The 17,891-nt window shown below is 40.5% G+C and overlaps 1 protein-coding gene and 9 non-coding genes across 10 annotated transcripts; 4 read left to right on the plus strand and 6 right to left on the minus strand.

Moving 5' to 3' along the window:
• The first annotated feature begins 2,942 nt into the window (after positions 1-2,942).
• Positions 2,943-3,061, plus strand: LOC130661710 (5S ribosomal RNA). Its single transcript, XR_008988888.1, has one exon. It is a non-coding gene; the product is annotated as a 5S ribosomal RNA (ribosomal RNA).
• A 350-nt stretch (positions 3,062-3,411) lies between these two features.
• LOC130659976 (U1 spliceosomal RNA) lies at positions 3,412-3,576 on the minus strand. The gene has a single exon (XR_008987179.1). It is a non-coding gene; the product is annotated as a U1 spliceosomal RNA (small nuclear RNA).
• A 185-nt stretch (positions 3,577-3,761) lies between these two features.
• Positions 3,762-3,953, minus strand: LOC130661025 (U2 spliceosomal RNA). Its single transcript, XR_008988221.1, has one exon. It is a non-coding gene; the product is annotated as a U2 spliceosomal RNA (small nuclear RNA).
• Positions 3,954-4,439: 486 nt separating this feature from the next.
• LOC130657433 (histone H1-delta-like) lies at positions 4,440-5,582 on the plus strand. Its single transcript, XM_057460416.1, has one exon. The coding sequence runs from the start codon at positions 4,928-4,930 to the stop codon at positions 5,477-5,479; it is 552 nt and encodes a 183-aa protein (XP_057316399.1). The 5' UTR covers positions 4,440-4,927; the 3' UTR covers positions 5,480-5,582.
• Positions 5,583-8,818: 3,236 nt separating this feature from the next.
• LOC130661712 (5S ribosomal RNA) lies at positions 8,819-8,937 on the plus strand. The gene has a single exon (XR_008988890.1). It is a non-coding gene; the product is annotated as a 5S ribosomal RNA (ribosomal RNA).
• A 350-nt stretch (positions 8,938-9,287) lies between these two features.
• Positions 9,288-9,452, minus strand: LOC130659978 (U1 spliceosomal RNA). Its single transcript, XR_008987180.1, has one exon. It is a non-coding gene; the product is annotated as a U1 spliceosomal RNA (small nuclear RNA).
• Positions 9,453-9,637: 185 nt separating this feature from the next.
• On the minus strand, positions 9,638-9,829 carry LOC130661026 (U2 spliceosomal RNA). The gene has a single exon (XR_008988222.1). It is a non-coding gene; the product is annotated as a U2 spliceosomal RNA (small nuclear RNA).
• Positions 9,830-14,694: 4,865 nt separating this feature from the next.
• Positions 14,695-14,813, plus strand: LOC130661713 (5S ribosomal RNA). The gene has a single exon (XR_008988891.1). It is a non-coding gene; the product is annotated as a 5S ribosomal RNA (ribosomal RNA).
• Positions 14,814-15,163: 350 nt separating this feature from the next.
• On the minus strand, positions 15,164-15,328 carry LOC130659980 (U1 spliceosomal RNA). The gene has a single exon (XR_008987182.1). It is a non-coding gene; the product is annotated as a U1 spliceosomal RNA (small nuclear RNA).
• Positions 15,329-15,513: 185 nt separating this feature from the next.
• Positions 15,514-15,705, minus strand: LOC130661027 (U2 spliceosomal RNA). Its single transcript, XR_008988223.1, has one exon. It is a non-coding gene; the product is annotated as a U2 spliceosomal RNA (small nuclear RNA).
• Positions 15,706-17,891: the final 2,186 nt, after the last annotated feature.

Genomic DNA, 17,891 nt, shown 5'->3' on the forward strand with positions numbered 1-17,891 from the left:
GATGTCTTTAGGCATGATTGTAACTCGTTTTGCGTGAATGGCACACAAGTTAGTATCCTCGAACAAGCCAACAAGGTACGCTTCAGAAGCCTCTTGCAGAGCCATAACGGCTGTGCTCTGGAATCGCAGATCTGTTTTGAAGTCCTGAGCAATTTCTCGCACAAGACGCTGGAAAGGCAACTTGCGGATCAAGAGCTCGGTTGACTTCTGGTATCTTCTGATTTCTCTGAGAGCAACTGTACCAGGTCTGTAACGATGTGGTTTTTTCACTCCTCCAGTAGCTGGTGCGCTTTTCCTCGCAGCTTTAGTGGCGAGTTGTTTTCGTGGAGCCTTTCCTCCAGTAGATTTACGTGCAGTTTGCTTTGTACGAGCCATATTTTAAGAAGTCGATGTAGTACGGATACACAAGACGGTCTAAAATGCACTATCGCGCCAAAGTTTTATTTCTCATATTGATTGACAGCTAAGGTTCAAAACAAACCATTTGATTGGTGCTAAGAAAGTAATTTCTGATTGGCTGCATAATGACATTACGCTCATTACTTTAACATTTTTATAAAATCTGTGTTTTTTGGCTACGGGAAAACGGCTGTATCTTCTGATACACAAAAGCTTTTGACTTTTTTTTTTTTTAGTAAGTAGCAGAAGGTTTGGCGAATTCCAACGATGCCAAATTTATTGCCTTACTGAAACATTAAGACCACGAATTTTTAAAAAAACTACAGTTTTACTTAAAAAAATGTACAAAATGTTCGGAACATTTTGTAATGACGCAACTCTATTGGTTAATTAGGGTGTTTCCACGAGCAGTAGGTAATTTTATGGCCTCTTTTTAAAGCTGTCTGAATTCTGTTAACTCAAACGTTGTTTTTGTACTCGTTCTGTACGCAACTATATCAATATGTCTGGACGCGGAAAAGGAGGTAAAGGATTGGGAAAAGGAGGTGCTAAACGTCACCGAAAAATTCTTCGTGATAACATTCAGGGAATCACAAAACCTGCTATTCGACGTCTTGCTCGACGAGGTGGTGTCAAACGTATCTCTGGCCTTATCTATGAGGAAACCAGAGGTGTACTGAAGGTTTTCTTAGAGAATGTTATTCGTGATGCTGTAACCTACACAGAGCACGCTAAACGCAAGACCGTTACCGCTATGGATGTTGTTTATGCCTTAAAACGTCAAGGAAGAACTCTTTACGGATTCGGAGGTTAAGCGTTGTCATTGCTCAACAAAAACGGCTATTTTTATAGCCACAAATCTTTTAAAACATTACTTTGTGCACGCTTCCAAATTACACAATGTGTAAAGTCTTGTCACAGTTACATTTATTGCTATACGATACTATGTCATATATGACACAAAAAAAATTTAGAAATACTTTGTAGGGTTAATTTGCCTGGGAGTGTTTCCGTGAAAAGCTGGGTTAAGTTAAATGTAAGCAATAACATGGATCAATGTACTTGTCTTTTCTGCAAGTACAGCTAATAATACGTATGAAAAGTGAAGCTAATCCACACACACACATGGGGAAGTATTTTAAATGTAGGCTAGTGTTCTTAAGCACATTATTTAGAAGTTTTATTAACTTCGGTTAACTTGTAGTGACGCCAAGTAAATGTTTTTTTAAAGATGTGTGGTCTTAAAAAAGACCGTTTGTGTTTGGTAGACGTTGGTTTACTTGCTGCTTGTGTATTTTGTGACGGCTTTTGTTCCTTCACTGACTGCGTGTTTTGCAAGTTCTCCAGGCAAGAGAAGACGTACTGCGGTTTGAATTTCACGAGAAGAGATGGTCGACTTTTTGTTTTGAAGAGCCAAACGCGAAGCTTCGGAAGCAATGCGCTCAAAGATGTCGTTGACAAATGAGTTCATGATGCTCATAGCTTTGCTTGAAACTCCGACATCTGGGTGAACTTGTTTCAAAACATTGTAGATGTAAATAGCATAACTTTCCTTTCTCTTTCTCTTGCGTTTCTTTTCACCAGTTCCACCAATCTTTCCTCCTTTTTTGCCGGCTCTTTTTTCACCTTTCTTGGCTACTTTAGGTGCCTGTTTTCCTCCTTTAGCTGCTGCGTCAGACATGGTTAAAAATTTTTGCTACTTAACTTGTAAATAAGCATTAAACTGCAAGTCAAAACTTTTTGTTTATAAGTAAAAAAATCGGATCGAATTCGATCCGAAAACGCCGATACGCAATTTAATTGGTTAAAAAAAAAATCTTTTGTTTAATACTTAATTATGATTGGTTAAAAAAACATGATTTCGATCCTATTTTTATGATGAAAAAACGAGTAAAGTTTATTTCGTTAACACTTACGTTAAATATTCGTACGTTTTTGTATTAACTTACAAATCAAATCGCAGTTATGTCTGGACGTGGAAAAGGTGGAAAAGCTAAGGCTAAAGCCAAGACAAGATCCTCAAGAGCTGGACTTCAATTTCCAGTCGGTAGAGTGCATAGATTCCTTCGTAGAGGGCACTATGCTAACCGAATTGGATCTGGAGCACCAGTTTACTTAGCAGCCGTCTTGGAATATTTATCTGCTGAGATATTGGAGTTGGCTGGTAACGCAGCAAGAGACAACAAAAAAGCTAGGATTATTCCAAGACATTTACAATTGGCTGTTCGTAATGATGAAGAATTAAACAAACTTTTGAGCGGTGTAACCATTGCAGCTGGTGGTGTTTTGCCAAACATTCAAGCTGTCTTACTCCCAAAGAAGAACGACAAAGGACAGAAGAAGTAAACCGCTACACTCAGAAAACAACGGCTATTTTTATAGCCACACATCTTTAAAAAAACATTGTTTTTTTCACAAAACTATAACCTTAAAGTCTAATAGATAATCCATGCATACGCCTTGTCCTAAGTAACTCAAAGAAATTAAATAAAAAAATTTGATCACAACGTCAAAATAAATTGCACGTATTTGCCCCTACTAATGTCTACGGCCATACCACGATGAACACACCCGTTCTCGTCTGATCACGGAAGTTAAGCATCGTCGGGCCGGGATAGTACTTGGATGGGGGACCGCCTGGGAACTCCCGGTGTCGTAGGCTTTTCATTTTCATTTGTTGCCTTTTCATTTCAATGGTGCTGTGATATATTTCTTGTTATAACAATTAAGGAACGTGGCGGTTGTTGAAAGTGTTTCCTATGACATTTTCCTACGACATTTTCAGGTGATAGTACGAGAAAAAAGAGCTTTCAAATGCATACAAACTCGATCTATTGCCGATCATCCAATAACCCTGACGGAATGGCAAATAAAATAAAATTCCGCCGCCTTCCGAGGACTTATATCGCAATCACGTTTCGTAACAGCCAAGCGAGGTTTTACCTTAGCGTTTAAGTCACCACCGACATTTGGCCGCGCAACTTTTCTAAGCTCATTCATTTTGACTTAAGGAGGGGGCGAGCGCGGACGCAGGCCCCCACTACCAGAAATTGTACGGTCGAGTTACTGACGTTTGCAGTAATCGCAGAGGTCAGCCCAAGCGTAGTGCAATGCAAGAGCCTCACTCTGGAAGAAAACCCTCATTGATCAGTCTTTACTTCCCCGTCAGGTAAGTATGAGTTGGAACTGCACCGTAGCATGAGGGTACCCTTCAAAGTTTGTTAATGCTTGTGGCTTGAGTGTGTTATAAACTGCCGTGTCGCGGGGCATAGGCTGTATTCTCCCCCAGTGTACGCGTTTTGTTCCCGCCGTAGACTATGCAGAGTGCCGTCGGAAAGAGGACTGCTATTATTCTTTTATTGCTTATGTGGGCCGCCATCGGTAATAGTGCAACACCAAGGCAACCCGTGGTCACGGCGTGAATGAATCCACCTCCATGACCCAAGGCCAAAAATCAGATTAATATACTGACCATTCAGAGAATGGCCTACCAGATATTAAACTGATAAGAACAGATACTACACTTGATCTTAGCCATTAGGCCGAGAAGCGATAAAGAACAAGCGTTGCCATGATAGGCATCGTCCACACACCGTAACTGCTTGTGGAGCATGTCACGTTACTGTAAAGCTTACAACTGTCACCGCGTACGGATGGACGGCGACATAGTAAAAATCACGGCTGTTGATTTAGCCGTAGGATGGAGAGCGACTGTAGCGAGTGGATGGTAACTTACATGAATGCTAACAAAGGCGACGATACTAAGTGCGTGATATTACTTTCCAATATGACTGCGTACATTCCGTTTATCAACGCATTACGCCAGAACGTGCGCGCGCGTTACACAGTAGACCATGCAGCCGAAATGCGACAGTGCGACCCTGCCAGGAGTCGAACCTGGAATCCCCTGATTCGTAGTCAGATGCCTTATCCATTGGGCCACAGGGCGATGCTTATGACTTCGCCCCATCGTTATTTTGGCTTGCGCATTCGTTTTACTTACGACAGAATTCTTCGTGTTTGTAGCCATGAAAGAAAGGGACTTCTGTGAGTGAATTTTTTTACTGTGGTCTAATAAAAAAGTCGAAACGCAGTGCCCAATATATGAATTGCTCCTAATAGCCGGAAACAGGCCGTGTCGATGATGTAGGCCGACATACGCAACGCAAACCAAAGAACGCTTTATGAAAATCCTAACACGGGCGCGGAAGAAGCCCAAATTAACAGAGTAGATGTAATGCTGAAGACCTCAAACTCCAGCAGCTTCTCTTTCAGACTATTGCGTCGTGCTACAAATAAAAATTAACATGCTTTCGCATAGTCGCGGCTCCCAAAACGGACATTATACGATGTACAGAAACACACATTTCTGTTTTCGCGCCAAATCAATTCCCGGGAGTGGTACTTTTACGTCCGCATACTTCGCACCGTCTTAAATTATATCTCATTTACACGGTAATGTTTAGTATACTTCTACTGTGATAACAAGCATCGTTTATCGTTGGATTGTTGTAAGAAAACATTAAAAATGAGTGAAGCAGCTTCTCCAAAGAAAATCGCACCCAAGAAGAAACCTGCTGCAAAGAAGACAGCTGATCACCCTAAATATGTGGACATGATCAAGGCTGCTATCGCTACCCTAAAGGAACGCGGTGGTTCATCTCGCCAAGCTATTACAAAATATATTCATGCAAATTACAAAGTTGCTGAAAACTCAGATCATCATCTGAAAATGGCTCTTAAACGAGGAGTAACATCAGGCGATTTGATTCAAACTAAAGGCACTGGTGCTTCTGGATCATTCAAGCTAGGTCAGGTAAAAAAAGAAAAACCTAAGAAAAAGGCCGCAGCAAAAAAGCCAACGGCAAAGAAGCCTACTGCAAAGAAAAGTACACCAACAAAGAAGCCAGCAAAGAAGAGCACGCCAAAGAAAGCAGCAAAGAAGCCTGCAACAAAGAAAGCCTCGGCTAAGAAACCAGCAGCTAAGAAACCCACAAAGAAGCCTGTTGCTAAAAAACCTGCAGCAAAGAAGGTCAAAAAGACTCCCAAAAAGGCAGCAAAGAAGACCGCAAAAAAATAATTTGTGTGTATCTGGCTATTACATTAACAAACGGCTATTTTTATAGCCACACATTTACAAAAAAACATTATCTTGGTACAAAGTTAAACTTGTTTAAGTCACTTAAACAGTTAAAAAAGAGTAATTTTAAGATTAGATTCCCTAAGTTTAAGTATTTTCGTTTTTAAATTTCTTATTTTCTTGCTTTTACTTTTCTTGCCCTTCATATTTTTAACATTGTCAAACTTTATGTAGCATAAAATTTTTATGTAGCATAAAATTTAAACAGAAAGCAGAACAAAGTTTGATATAAAAAGCTAGCCGTAATATTTTTTATGGATGTGTGGCTATAAAAATAGCCGTTTTTTGTTTGGTAAGATGCTTAGGCACGTTCCCCACGAATTCTTCTTGCCAACTGGATGTCTTTAGGCATGATTGTAACTCGTTTTGCGTGAATGGCACACAAGTTAGTATCCTCGAACAAGCCAACAAGGTACGCTTCAGAAGCCTCTTGCAGAGCCATAACGGCTGTGCTCTGGAATCGCAGATCTGTTTTGAAGTCCTGAGCAATTTCTCGCACAAGACGCTGGAAAGGCAACTTGCGGATCAAGAGCTCGGTTGACTTCTGGTATCTTCTGATTTCTCTGAGAGCAACTGTACCAGGTCTGTAACGATGTGGTTTTTTCACTCCTCCAGTAGCTGGTGCGCTTTTCCTCGCAGCTTTAGTGGCGAGTTGTTTTCGTGGAGCCTTTCCTCCAGTAGATTTACGTGCAGTTTGCTTTGTACGAGCCATATTTTAAGAAGTCGATGTAGTACGGATACACAAGACGGTCTAAAATGCACTATCGCGCCAAAGTTTTATTTCTCATATTGATTGACAGCTAAGGTTCAAAACAAACCATTTGATTGGTGCTAAGAAAGTAATTTCTGATTGGCTGCATAATGACATTACGCTCATTACTTTAACATTTTTATAAAATCTGTGTTTTTTGGCTACGGGAAAACGGCTGTATCTTCTGATACACAAAAGCTTTTGACTTTTTTTTTTTTTAGTAAGTAGCAGAAGGTTTGGCGAATTCCAACGATGCCAAATTTATTGCCTTACTGAAACATTAAGACCACGAATTTTTAAAAAAACTACAGTTTTACTTAAAAAAATGTACAAAATGTTCGGAACATTTTGTAATGACGCAACTCTATTGGTTAATTAGGGTGTTTCCACGAGCAGTAGGTAATTTTATGGCCTCTTTTTAAAGCTGTCTGAATTCTGTTAACTCAAACGTTGTTTTTGTACTCGTTCTGTACGCAACTATATCAATATGTCTGGACGCGGAAAAGGAGGTAAAGGATTGGGAAAAGGAGGTGCTAAACGTCACCGAAAAATTCTTCGTGATAACATTCAGGGAATCACAAAACCTGCTATTCGACGTCTTGCTCGACGAGGTGGTGTCAAACGTATCTCTGGCCTTATCTATGAGGAAACCAGAGGTGTACTGAAGGTTTTCTTAGAGAATGTTATTCGTGATGCTGTAACCTACACAGAGCACGCTAAACGCAAGACCGTTACCGCTATGGATGTTGTTTATGCCTTAAAACGTCAAGGAAGAACTCTTTACGGATTCGGAGGTTAAGCGTTGTCATTGCTCAACAAAAACGGCTATTTTTATAGCCACAAATCTTTTAAAACATTACTTTGTGCACGCTTCCAAATTACACAATGTGTAAAGTCTTGTCACAGTTACATTTATTGCTATACGATACTATGTCATATATGACACAAAAAAAATTTAGAAATACTTTGTAGGGTTAATTTGCCTGGGAGTGTTTCCGTGAAAAGCTGGGTTAAGTTAAATGTAAGCAATAACATGGATCAATGTACTTGTCTTTTCTGCAAGTACAGCTAATAATACGTATGAAAAGTGAAGCTAATCCACACACACACATGGGGAAGTATTTTAAATGTAGGCTAGTGTTCTTAAGCACATTATTTAGAAGTTTTATTAACTTCGGTTAACTTGTAGTGACGCCAAGTAAATGTTTTTTTAAAGATGTGTGGTCTTAAAAAAGACCGTTTGTGTTTGGTAGACGTTGGTTTACTTGCTGCTTGTGTATTTTGTGACGGCTTTTGTTCCTTCACTGACTGCGTGTTTTGCAAGTTCTCCAGGCAAGAGAAGACGTACTGCGGTTTGAATTTCACGAGAAGAGATGGTCGACTTTTTGTTTTGAAGAGCCAAACGCGAAGCTTCGGAAGCAATGCGCTCAAAGATGTCGTTGACAAATGAGTTCATGATGCTCATAGCTTTGCTTGAAACTCCGACATCTGGGTGAACTTGTTTCAAAACATTGTAGATGTAAATAGCATAACTTTCCTTTCTCTTTCTCTTGCGTTTCTTTTCACCAGTTCCACCAATCTTTCCTCCTTTTTTGCCGGCTCTTTTTTCACCTTTCTTGGCTACTTTAGGTGCCTGTTTTCCTCCTTTAGCTGCTGCGTCAGACATGGTTAAAAATTTTTGCTACTTAACTTGTAAATAAGCATTAAACTGCAAGTCAAAACTTTTTGTTTATAAGTAAAAAAATCGGATCGAATTCGATCCGAAAACGCCGATACGCAATTTAATTGGTTAAAAAAAAAATCTTTTGTTTAATACTTAATTATGATTGGTTAAAAAAACATGATTTCGATCCTATTTTTATGATGAAAAAACGAGTAAAGTTTATTTCGTTAACACTTACGTTAAATATTCGTACGTTTTTGTATTAACTTACAAATCAAATCGCAGTTATGTCTGGACGTGGAAAAGGTGGAAAAGCTAAGGCTAAAGCCAAGACAAGATCCTCAAGAGCTGGACTTCAATTTCCAGTCGGTAGAGTGCATAGATTCCTTCGTAGAGGGCACTATGCTAACCGAATTGGATCTGGAGCACCAGTTTACTTAGCAGCCGTCTTGGAATATTTATCTGCTGAGATATTGGAGTTGGCTGGTAACGCAGCAAGAGACAACAAAAAAGCTAGGATTATTCCAAGACATTTACAATTGGCTGTTCGTAATGATGAAGAATTAAACAAACTTTTGAGCGGTGTAACCATTGCAGCTGGTGGTGTTTTGCCAAACATTCAAGCTGTCTTACTCCCAAAGAAGAACGACAAAGGACAGAAGAAGTAAACCGCTACACTCAGAAAACAACGGCTATTTTTATAGCCACACATCTTTAAAAAAACATTGTTTTTTTCACAAAACTATAACCTTAAAGTCTAATAGATAATCCATGCATACGCCTTGTCCTAAGTAACTCAAAGAAATTAAATAAAAAAATTTGATCACAACGTCAAAATAAATTGCACGTATTTGCCCCTACTAATGTCTACGGCCATACCACGATGAACACACCCGTTCTCGTCTGATCACGGAAGTTAAGCATCGTCGGGCCGGGATAGTACTTGGATGGGGGACCGCCTGGGAACTCCCGGTGTCGTAGGCTTTTCATTTTCATTTGTTGCCTTTTCATTTCAATGGTGCTGTGATATATTTCTTGTTATAACAATTAAGGAACGTGGCGGTTGTTGAAAGTGTTTCCTATGACATTTTCCTACGACATTTTCAGGTGATAGTACGAGAAAAAAGAGCTTTCAAATGCATACAAACTCGATCTATTGCCGATCATCCAATAACCCTGACGGAATGGCAAATAAAATAAAATTCCGCCGCCTTCCGAGGACTTATATCGCAATCACGTTTCGTAACAGCCAAGCGAGGTTTTACCTTAGCGTTTAAGTCACCACCGACATTTGGCCGCGCAACTTTTCTAAGCTCATTCATTTTGACTTAAGGAGGGGGCGAGCGCGGACGCAGGCCCCCACTACCAGAAATTGTACGGTCGAGTTACTGACGTTTGCAGTAATCGCAGAGGTCAGCCCAAGCGTAGTGCAATGCAAGAGCCTCACTCTGGAAGAAAACCCTCATTGATCAGTCTTTACTTCCCCGTCAGGTAAGTATGAGTTGGAACTGCACCGTAGCATGAGGGTACCCTTCAAAGTTTGTTAATGCTTGTGGCTTGAGTGTGTTATAAACTGCCGTGTCGCGGGGCATAGGCTGTATTCTCCCCCAGTGTACGCGTTTTGTTCCCGCCGTAGACTATGCAGAGTGCCGTCGGAAAGAGGACTGCTATTATTCTTTTATTGCTTATGTGGGCCGCCATCGGTAATAGTGCAACACCAAGGCAACCCGTGGTCACGGCGTGAATGAATCCACCTCCATGACCCAAGGCCAAAAATCAGATTAATATACTGACCATTCAGAGAATGGCCTACCAGATATTAAACTGATAAGAACAGATACTACACTTGATCTTAGCCATTAGGCCGAGAAGCGATAAAGAACAAGCGTTGCCATGATAGGCATCGTCCACACACCGTAACTGCTTGTGGAGCATGTCACGTTACTGTAAAGCTTACAACTGTCACCGCGTACGGATGGACGGCGACATAGTAAAAATCACGGCTGTTGATTTAGCCGTAGGATGGAGAGCGACTGTAGCGAGTGGATGGTAACTTACATGAATGCTAACAAAGGCGACGATACTAAGTGCGTGATATTACTTTCCAATATGACTGCGTACATTCCGTTTATCAACGCATTACGCCAGAACGTGCGCGCGCGTTACACAGTAGACCATGCAGCCGAAATGCGACAGTGCGACCCTGCCAGGAGTCGAACCTGGAATCCCCTGATTCGTAGTCAGATGCCTTATCCATTGGGCCACAGGGCGATGCTTATGACTTCGCCCCATCGTTATTTTGGCTTGCGCATTCGTTTTACTTACGACAGAATTCTTCGTGTTTGTAGCCATGAAAGAAAGGGACTTCTGTGAGTGAATTTTTTTACTGTGGTCTAATAAAAAAGTCGAAACGCAGTGCCCAATATATGAATTGCTCCTAATAGCCGGAAACAGGCCGTGTCGATGATGTAGGCCGACATACGCAACGCAAACCAAAGAACGCTTTATGAAAATCCTAACACGGGCGCGGAAGAAGCCCAAATTAACAGAGTAGATGTAATGCTGAAGACCTCAAACTCCAGCAGCTTCTCTTTCAGACTATTGCGTCGTGCTACAAATAAAAATTAACATGCTTTCGCATAGTCGCGGCTCCCAAAACGGACATTATACGATGTACAGAAACACACATTTCTGTTTTCGCGCCAAATCAATTCCCGGGAGTGGTACTTTTACGTCCGCATACTTCGCACCGTCTTAAATTATATCTCATTTACACGGTAATGTTTAGTATACTTCTACTGTGATAACAAGCATCGTTTATCGTTGGATTGTTGTAAGAAAACATTAAAAATGAGTGAAGCAGCTTCTCCAAAGAAAATCGCACCCAAGAAGAAACCTGCTGCAAAGAAGACAGCTGATCACCCTAAATATGTGGACATGATCAAGGCTGCTATCGCTACCCTAAAGGAACGCGGTGGTTCATCTCGCCAAGCTATTACAAAATATATTCATGCAAATTACAAAGTTGCTGAAAACTCAGATCATCATCTGAAAATGGCTCTTAAACGAGGAGTAACATCAGGCGATTTGATTCAAACTAAAGGCACTGGTGCTTCTGGATCATTCAAGCTAGGTCAGGTAAAAAAAGAAAAACCTAAGAAAAAGGCCGCAGCAAAAAAGCCAACGGCAAAGAAGCCTACTGCAAAGAAAAGTACACCAAAAAAGAAGCCAGCAAAGAAGAGCACGCCAAAGAAAGCAGCAAAGAAGCCTGCCACAAAGAAAGCCTCGGCTAAGAAACCAGCAGCTAAGAAACCCACAAAGAAGCCTGTTGCTAAAAAACCTGCAGCAAAGAAGGTCAAAAAGACTCCCAAAAAGGCAGCAAAGAAGACCGCAAAAAAATAATTTGTGTGTATCTGGCTATTACATTAACAAACGGCTATTTTTATAGCCACACATTTACAAAAAAACATTATCTTGGTACAAAGTTAAACTTGTTTAAGTCACTTAAACAGTTAAAAAAGAGTAATTTTAAGATTAGATTCCCTAAGTTTAAGTATTTTCGTTTTTAAATTTCTTATTTTCTTGCTTTTACTTTTCTTGCCCTTCATATTTTTAACATTGTCAAACTTTATGTAGCATAAAATTTTTATGTAGCATAAAATTTAAACAGAAAGCAGAACAAAGTTTGATATAAAAAGCTAGCCGTAATATTTTTTATGGATGTGTGGCTATAAAAATAGCCGTTTTTTGTTTGGTAAGATGCTTAGGCACGTTCCCCACGAATTCTTCTTGCCAACTGGATGTCTTTAGGCATGATTGTAACTCGTTTTGCGTGAATGGCACACAAGTTAGTATCCTCGAACAAGCCAACAAGGTACGCTTCAGAAGCCTCTTGCAGAGCCATAACGGCTGTGCTCTGGAATCGCAGATCTGTTTTGAAGTCCTGAGCAATTTCTCGCACAAGACGCTGGAAAGGCAACTTGCGGATCAAGAGCTCGGTTGACTTCTGGTATCTTCTGATTTCTCTGAGAGCAACTGTACCAGGTCTGTAACGATGTGGTTTTTTCACTCCTCCAGTAGCTGGTGCGCTTTTCCTCGCAGCTTTAGTGGCGAGTTGTTTTCGTGGAGCCTTTCCTCCAGTAGATTTACGTGCAGTTTGCTTTGTACGAGCCATATTTTAAGAAGTCGATGTAGTACGGATACACAAGACGGTCTAAAATGCACTATCGCGCCAAAGTTTTATTTCTCATATTGATTGACAGCTAAGGTTCAAAACAAACCATTTGATTGGTGCTAAGAAAGTAATTTCTGATTGGCTGCATAATGACATTACGCTCATTACTTTAACATTTTTATAAAATCTGTGTTTTTTGGCTACGGGAAAACGGCTGTATCTTCTGATACACAAAAGCTTTTGACTTTTTTTTTTTTTAGTAAGTAGCAGAAGGTTTGGCGAATTCCAACGATGCCAAATTTATTGCCTTACTGAAACATTAAGACCACGAATTTTTAAAAAAACTACAGTTTTACTTAAAAAAATGTACAAAATGTTCGGAACATTTTGTAATGACGCAACTCTATTGGTTAATTAGGGTGTTTCCACGAGCAGTAGGTAATTTTATGGCCTCTTTTTAAAGCTGTCTGAATTCTGTTAACTCAAACGTTGTTTTTGTACTCGTTCTGTACGCAACTATATCAATATGTCTGGACGCGGAAAAGGAGGTAAAGGATTGGGAAAAGGAGGTGCTAAACGTCACCGAAAAATTCTTCGTGATAACATTCAGGGAATCACAAAACCTGCTATTCGACGTCTTGCTCGACGAGGTGGTGTCAAACGTATCTCTGGCCTTATCTATGAGGAAACCAGAGGTGTACTGAAGGTTTTCTTAGAGAATGTTATTCGTGATGCTGTAACCTACACAGAGCACGCTAAACGCAAGACCGTTACCGCTATGGATGTTGTTTATGCCTTAAAACGTCAAGGAAGAACTCTTTACGGATTCGGAGGTTAAGCGTTGTCATTGCTCAACAAAAACGGCTATTTTTATAGCCACAAATCTTTTAAAACATTACTTTGTGCACGCTTCCAAATTACACAATGTGTAAAGTCTTGTCACAGTTACATTTATTGCTATACGATACTATGTCATATATGACACAAAAAAAATTTAGAAATACTTTGTAGGGTTAATTTGCCTGGGAGTGTTTCCGTGAAAAGCTGGGTTAAGTTAAATGTAAGCAATAACATGGATCAATGTACTTGTCTTTTCTGCAAGTACAGCTAATAATACGTATGAAAAGTGAAGCTAATCCACACACACACATGGGGAAGTATTTTAAATGTAGGCTAGTGTTCTTAAGCACATTATTTAGAAGTTTTATTAACTTCGGTTAACTTGTAGTGACGCCAAGTAAATGTTTTTTTAAAGATGTGTGGTCTTAAAAAAGACCGTTTGTGTTTGGTAGACGTTGGTTTACTTGCTGCTTGTGTATTTTGTGACGGCTTTTGTTCCTTCACTGACTGCGTGTTTTGCAAGTTCTCCAGGCAAGAGAAGACGTACTGCGGTTTGAATTTCACGAGAAGAGATGGTCGACTTTTTGTTTTGAAGAGCCAAACGCGAAGCTTCGGAAGCAATGCGCTCAAAGATGTCGTTGACAAATGAGTTCATGATGCTCATAGCTTTGCTTGAAACTCCGACATCTGGGTGAACTTGTTTCAAAACATTGTAGATGTAAATAGCATAACTTTCCTTTCTCTTTCTCTTGCGTTTCTTTTCACCAGTTCCACCAATCTTTCCTCCTTTTTTGCCGGCTCTTTTTTCACCTTTCTTGGCTACTTTAGGTGCCTGTTTTCCTCCTTTAGCTGCTGCGTCAGACATGGTTAAAAATTTTTGCTACTTAACTTGTAAATAAGCATTAAACTGCAAGTCAAAACTTTTTGTTTATAAGTAAAAAAATCGGATCGAATTCGATCCGAAAACGCCGATACGCAATTTAATTGGTTAAAAAAAAAATCTTTTGTTTAATACTTAATTATGATTGGTTAAAAAAACATGATTTCGATCCTATTTTTATGATGAAAAAACGAGTAAAGTTTATTTCGTTAACACTTACGTTAAATATTCGTACGTTTTTGTATTAACTTACAAATCAAATCGCAGTTATGTCTGGACGTGGAAAAGGTGGAAAAGCTAAGGCTAAAGCCAAGACAAGATCCTCAAGAGCTGGACTTCAATTTCCAGTCGGTAGAGTGCATAGATTCCTTCGTAGAGGGCACTATGCTAACCGAATTGGATCTGGAGCACCAGTTTACTTAGCAGCCGTCTTGGAATATTTATCTGCTGAGATATTGGAGTTGGCTGGTAACGCAGCAAGAGACAACAAAAAAGCTAGGATTATTCCAAGACATTTACAATTGGCTGTTCGTAATGATGAAGAATTAAACAAACTTTTGAGCGGTGTAACCATTGCAGCTGGTGGTGTTTTGCCAAACATTCAAGCTGTCTTACTCCCAAAGAAGAACGACAAAGGACAGAAGAAGTAAACCGCTACACTCAGAAAACAACGGCTATTTTTATAGCCACACATCTTTAAAAAAACATTGTTTTTTTCACAAAACTATAACCTTAAAGTCTAATAGATAATCCATGCATACGCCTTGTCCTAAGTAACTCAAAGAAATTAAATAAAAAAATTTGATCACAACGTCAAAATAAATTGCACGTATTTGCCCCTACTAATGTCTACGGCCATACCACGATGAACACACCCGTTCTCGTCTGATCACGGAAGTTAAGCATCGTCGGGCCGGGATAGTACTTGGATGGGGGACCGCCTGGGAACTCCCGGTGTCGTAGGCTTTTCATTTTCATTTGTTGCCTTTTCATTTCAATGGTGCTGTGATATATTTCTTGTTATAACAATTAAGGAACGTGGCGGTTGTTGAAAGTGTTTCCTATGACATTTTCCTACGACATTTTCAGGTGATAGTACGAGAAAAAAGAGCTTTCAAATGCATACAAACTCGATCTATTGCCGATCATCCAATAACCCTGACGGAATGGCAAATAAAATAAAATTCCGCCGCCTTCCGAGGACTTATATCGCAATCACGTTTCGTAACAGCCAAGCGAGGTTTTACCTTAGCGTTTAAGTCACCACCGACATTTGGCCGCGCAACTTTTCTAAGCTCATTCATTTTGACTTAAGGAGGGGGCGAGCGCGGACGCAGGCCCCCACTACCAGAAATTGTACGGTCGAGTTACTGACGTTTGCAGTAATCGCAGAGGTCAGCCCAAGCGTAGTGCAATGCAAGAGCCTCACTCTGGAAGAAAACCCTCATTGATCAGTCTTTACTTCCCCGTCAGGTAAGTATGAGTTGGAACTGCACCGTAGCATGAGGGTACCCTTCAAAGTTTGTTAATGCTTGTGGCTTGAGTGTGTTATAAACTGCCGTGTCGCGGGGCATAGGCTGTATTCTCCCCCAGTGTACGCGTTTTGTTCCCGCCGTAGACTATGCAGAGTGCCGTCGGAAAGAGGACTGCTATTATTCTTTTATTGCTTATGTGGGCCGCCATCGGTAATAGTGCAACACCAAGGCAACCCGTGGTCACGGCGTGAATGAATCCACCTCCATGACCCAAGGCCAAAAATCAGATTAATATACTGACCATTCAGAGAATGGCCTACCAGATATTAAACTGATAAGAACAGATACTACACTTGATCTTAGCCATTAGGCCGAGAAGCGATAAAGAACAAGCGTTGCCATGATAGGCATCGTCCACACACCGTAACTGCTTGTGGAGCATGTCACGTTACTGTAAAGCTTACAACTGTCACCGCGTACGGATGGACGGCGACATAGTAAAAATCACGGCTGTTGATTTAGCCGTAGGATGGAGAGCGACTGTAGCGAGTGGATGGTAACTTACATGAATGCTAACAAAGGCGACGATACTAAGTGCGTGATATTACTTTCCAATATGACTGCGTACATTCCGTTTATCAACGCATTACGCCAGAACGTGCGCGCGCGTTACACAGTAGACCATGCAGCCGAAATGCGACAGTGCGACCCTGCCAGGAGTCGAACCTGGAATCCCCTGATTCGTAGTCAGATGCCTTATCCATTGGGCCACAGGGCGATGCTTATGACTTCGCCCCATCGTTATTTTGGCTTGCGCATTCGTTTTACTTACGACAGAATTCTTCGTGTTTGTAGCCATGAAAGAAAGGGACTTCTGTGAGTGAATTTTTTTACTGTGGTCTAATAAAAAAGTCGAAACGCAGTGCCCAATATATGAATTGCTCCTAATAGCCGGAAACAGGCCGTGTCGATGATGTAGGCCGACATACGCAACGCAAACCAAAGAACGCTTTATGAAAATCCTAACACGGGCGCGGAAGAAGCCCAAATTAACAGAGTAGATGTAATGCTGAAGACCTCAAACTCCAGCAGCTTCTCTTTCAGACTATTGCGTCGTGCTACAAATAAAAATTAACATGCTTTCGCATAGTCGCGGCTCCCAAAACGGACATTATACGATGTACAGAAACACACATTTCTGTTTTCGCGCCAAATCAATTCCCGGGAGTGGTACTTTTACGTCCGCATACTTCGCACCGTCTTAAATTATATCTCATTTACACGGTAATGTTTAGTATACTTCTACTGTGATAACAAGCATCGTTTATCGTTGGATTGTTGTAAGAAAACATTAAAAATGAGTGAAGCAGCTTCTCCAAAGAAAATCGCACCCAAGAAGAAACCTGCTGCAAAGAAGACAGCTGATCACCCTAAATATGTGGACATGATCAAGGCTGCTATCGCTACCCTAAAGGAACGCGGTGGTTCATCTCGCCAAGCTATTACAAAATATATTCATGCAAATTACAAAGTTGCTGAAAACTCAGATCATCATCTGAAAATGGCTCTTAAACGAGGAGTAACATCAGGCGATTTGATTCAAACTAAAGGCACTGGTGCTTCTGGATCATTCAAGCTAGGTCAGGTAAAAAAAGAAAAACCTAAGAAAAAGGCCGCAGCAAAAAAGCCAACGGCAAAGAAGCCTACTGCAAAGAAAAGTACACCAAAAAAGAAGCCAGCAAAGAAGAGCACGCCAAAGAAAGCAGCAAAGAAGCCTGCCACAAAGAAAGCCTCGGCTAAGAAACCAGCAGCTAAGAAACCCACAAAGAAGCCTGTTGCTAAAAAACCTGCAGCAAAGAAGGTCAAAAAGACTCCCAAAAAGGCAGCAAAGAAGACCGCAAAAAAATAATTTGTGTGTATCTGGCTATTACATTAACAAACGGCTATTTTTATAGCCACACATTTACAAAAAAACATTATCTTGGTACAAAGTTAAACTTGTTTAAGTCACTTAAACAGTTAAAAAAGAGTAATTTTAAGATTAGATTCCCTAAGTTTAAGTATTTTCGTTTTTAAATTTCTTATTTTCTTGCTTTTACTTTTCTTGCCCTTCATATTTTTAACATTGTCAAACTTTATGTAGCATAAAATTTTTATGTAGCATAAAATTTAAACAGAAAGCAGAACAAAGTTTGATATAAAAAGCTAGCCGTAATATTTTTTATGGATGTGTGGCTATAAAAATAGCCGTTTTTTGTTTGGTAAGATGCTTAGGCACGTTCCCCACGAATTCTTCTTGCCAACTGGATGTCTTTAGGCATGATTGTAACTCGTTTTGCGTGAATGGCACACAAGTTAGTATCCTCGAACAAGCCAACAAGGTACGCTTCAGAAGCCTCTTGCAGAGCCATAACGGCTGTGCTCTGGAATCGCAGATCTGTTTTGAAGTCCTGAGCAATTTCTCGCACAAGACGCTGGAAAGGCAACTTGCGGATCAAGAGCTCGGTTGACTTCTGGTATCTTCTGATTTCTCTGAGAGCAACTGTACCAGGTCTGTAACGATGTGGTT

Source organism: Hydractinia symbiolongicarpus, chromosome 9, assembly GCF_029227915.1.
Source record: "Hydractinia symbiolongicarpus strain clone_291-10 chromosome 9, HSymV2.1, whole genome shotgun sequence".
Lineage (NCBI taxonomy): Eukaryota > Metazoa > Cnidaria > Hydrozoa > Anthoathecata > Hydractiniidae > Hydractinia > Hydractinia symbiolongicarpus.

Coding starts and splice junctions, on each gene's coding strand:
- LOC130657433 (XM_057460416.1), top strand. CDS start 4,928: ATGAGTGAAGCAGCTTCTCCAAAGAAAATCGCACCCAAGAAGAAACCT.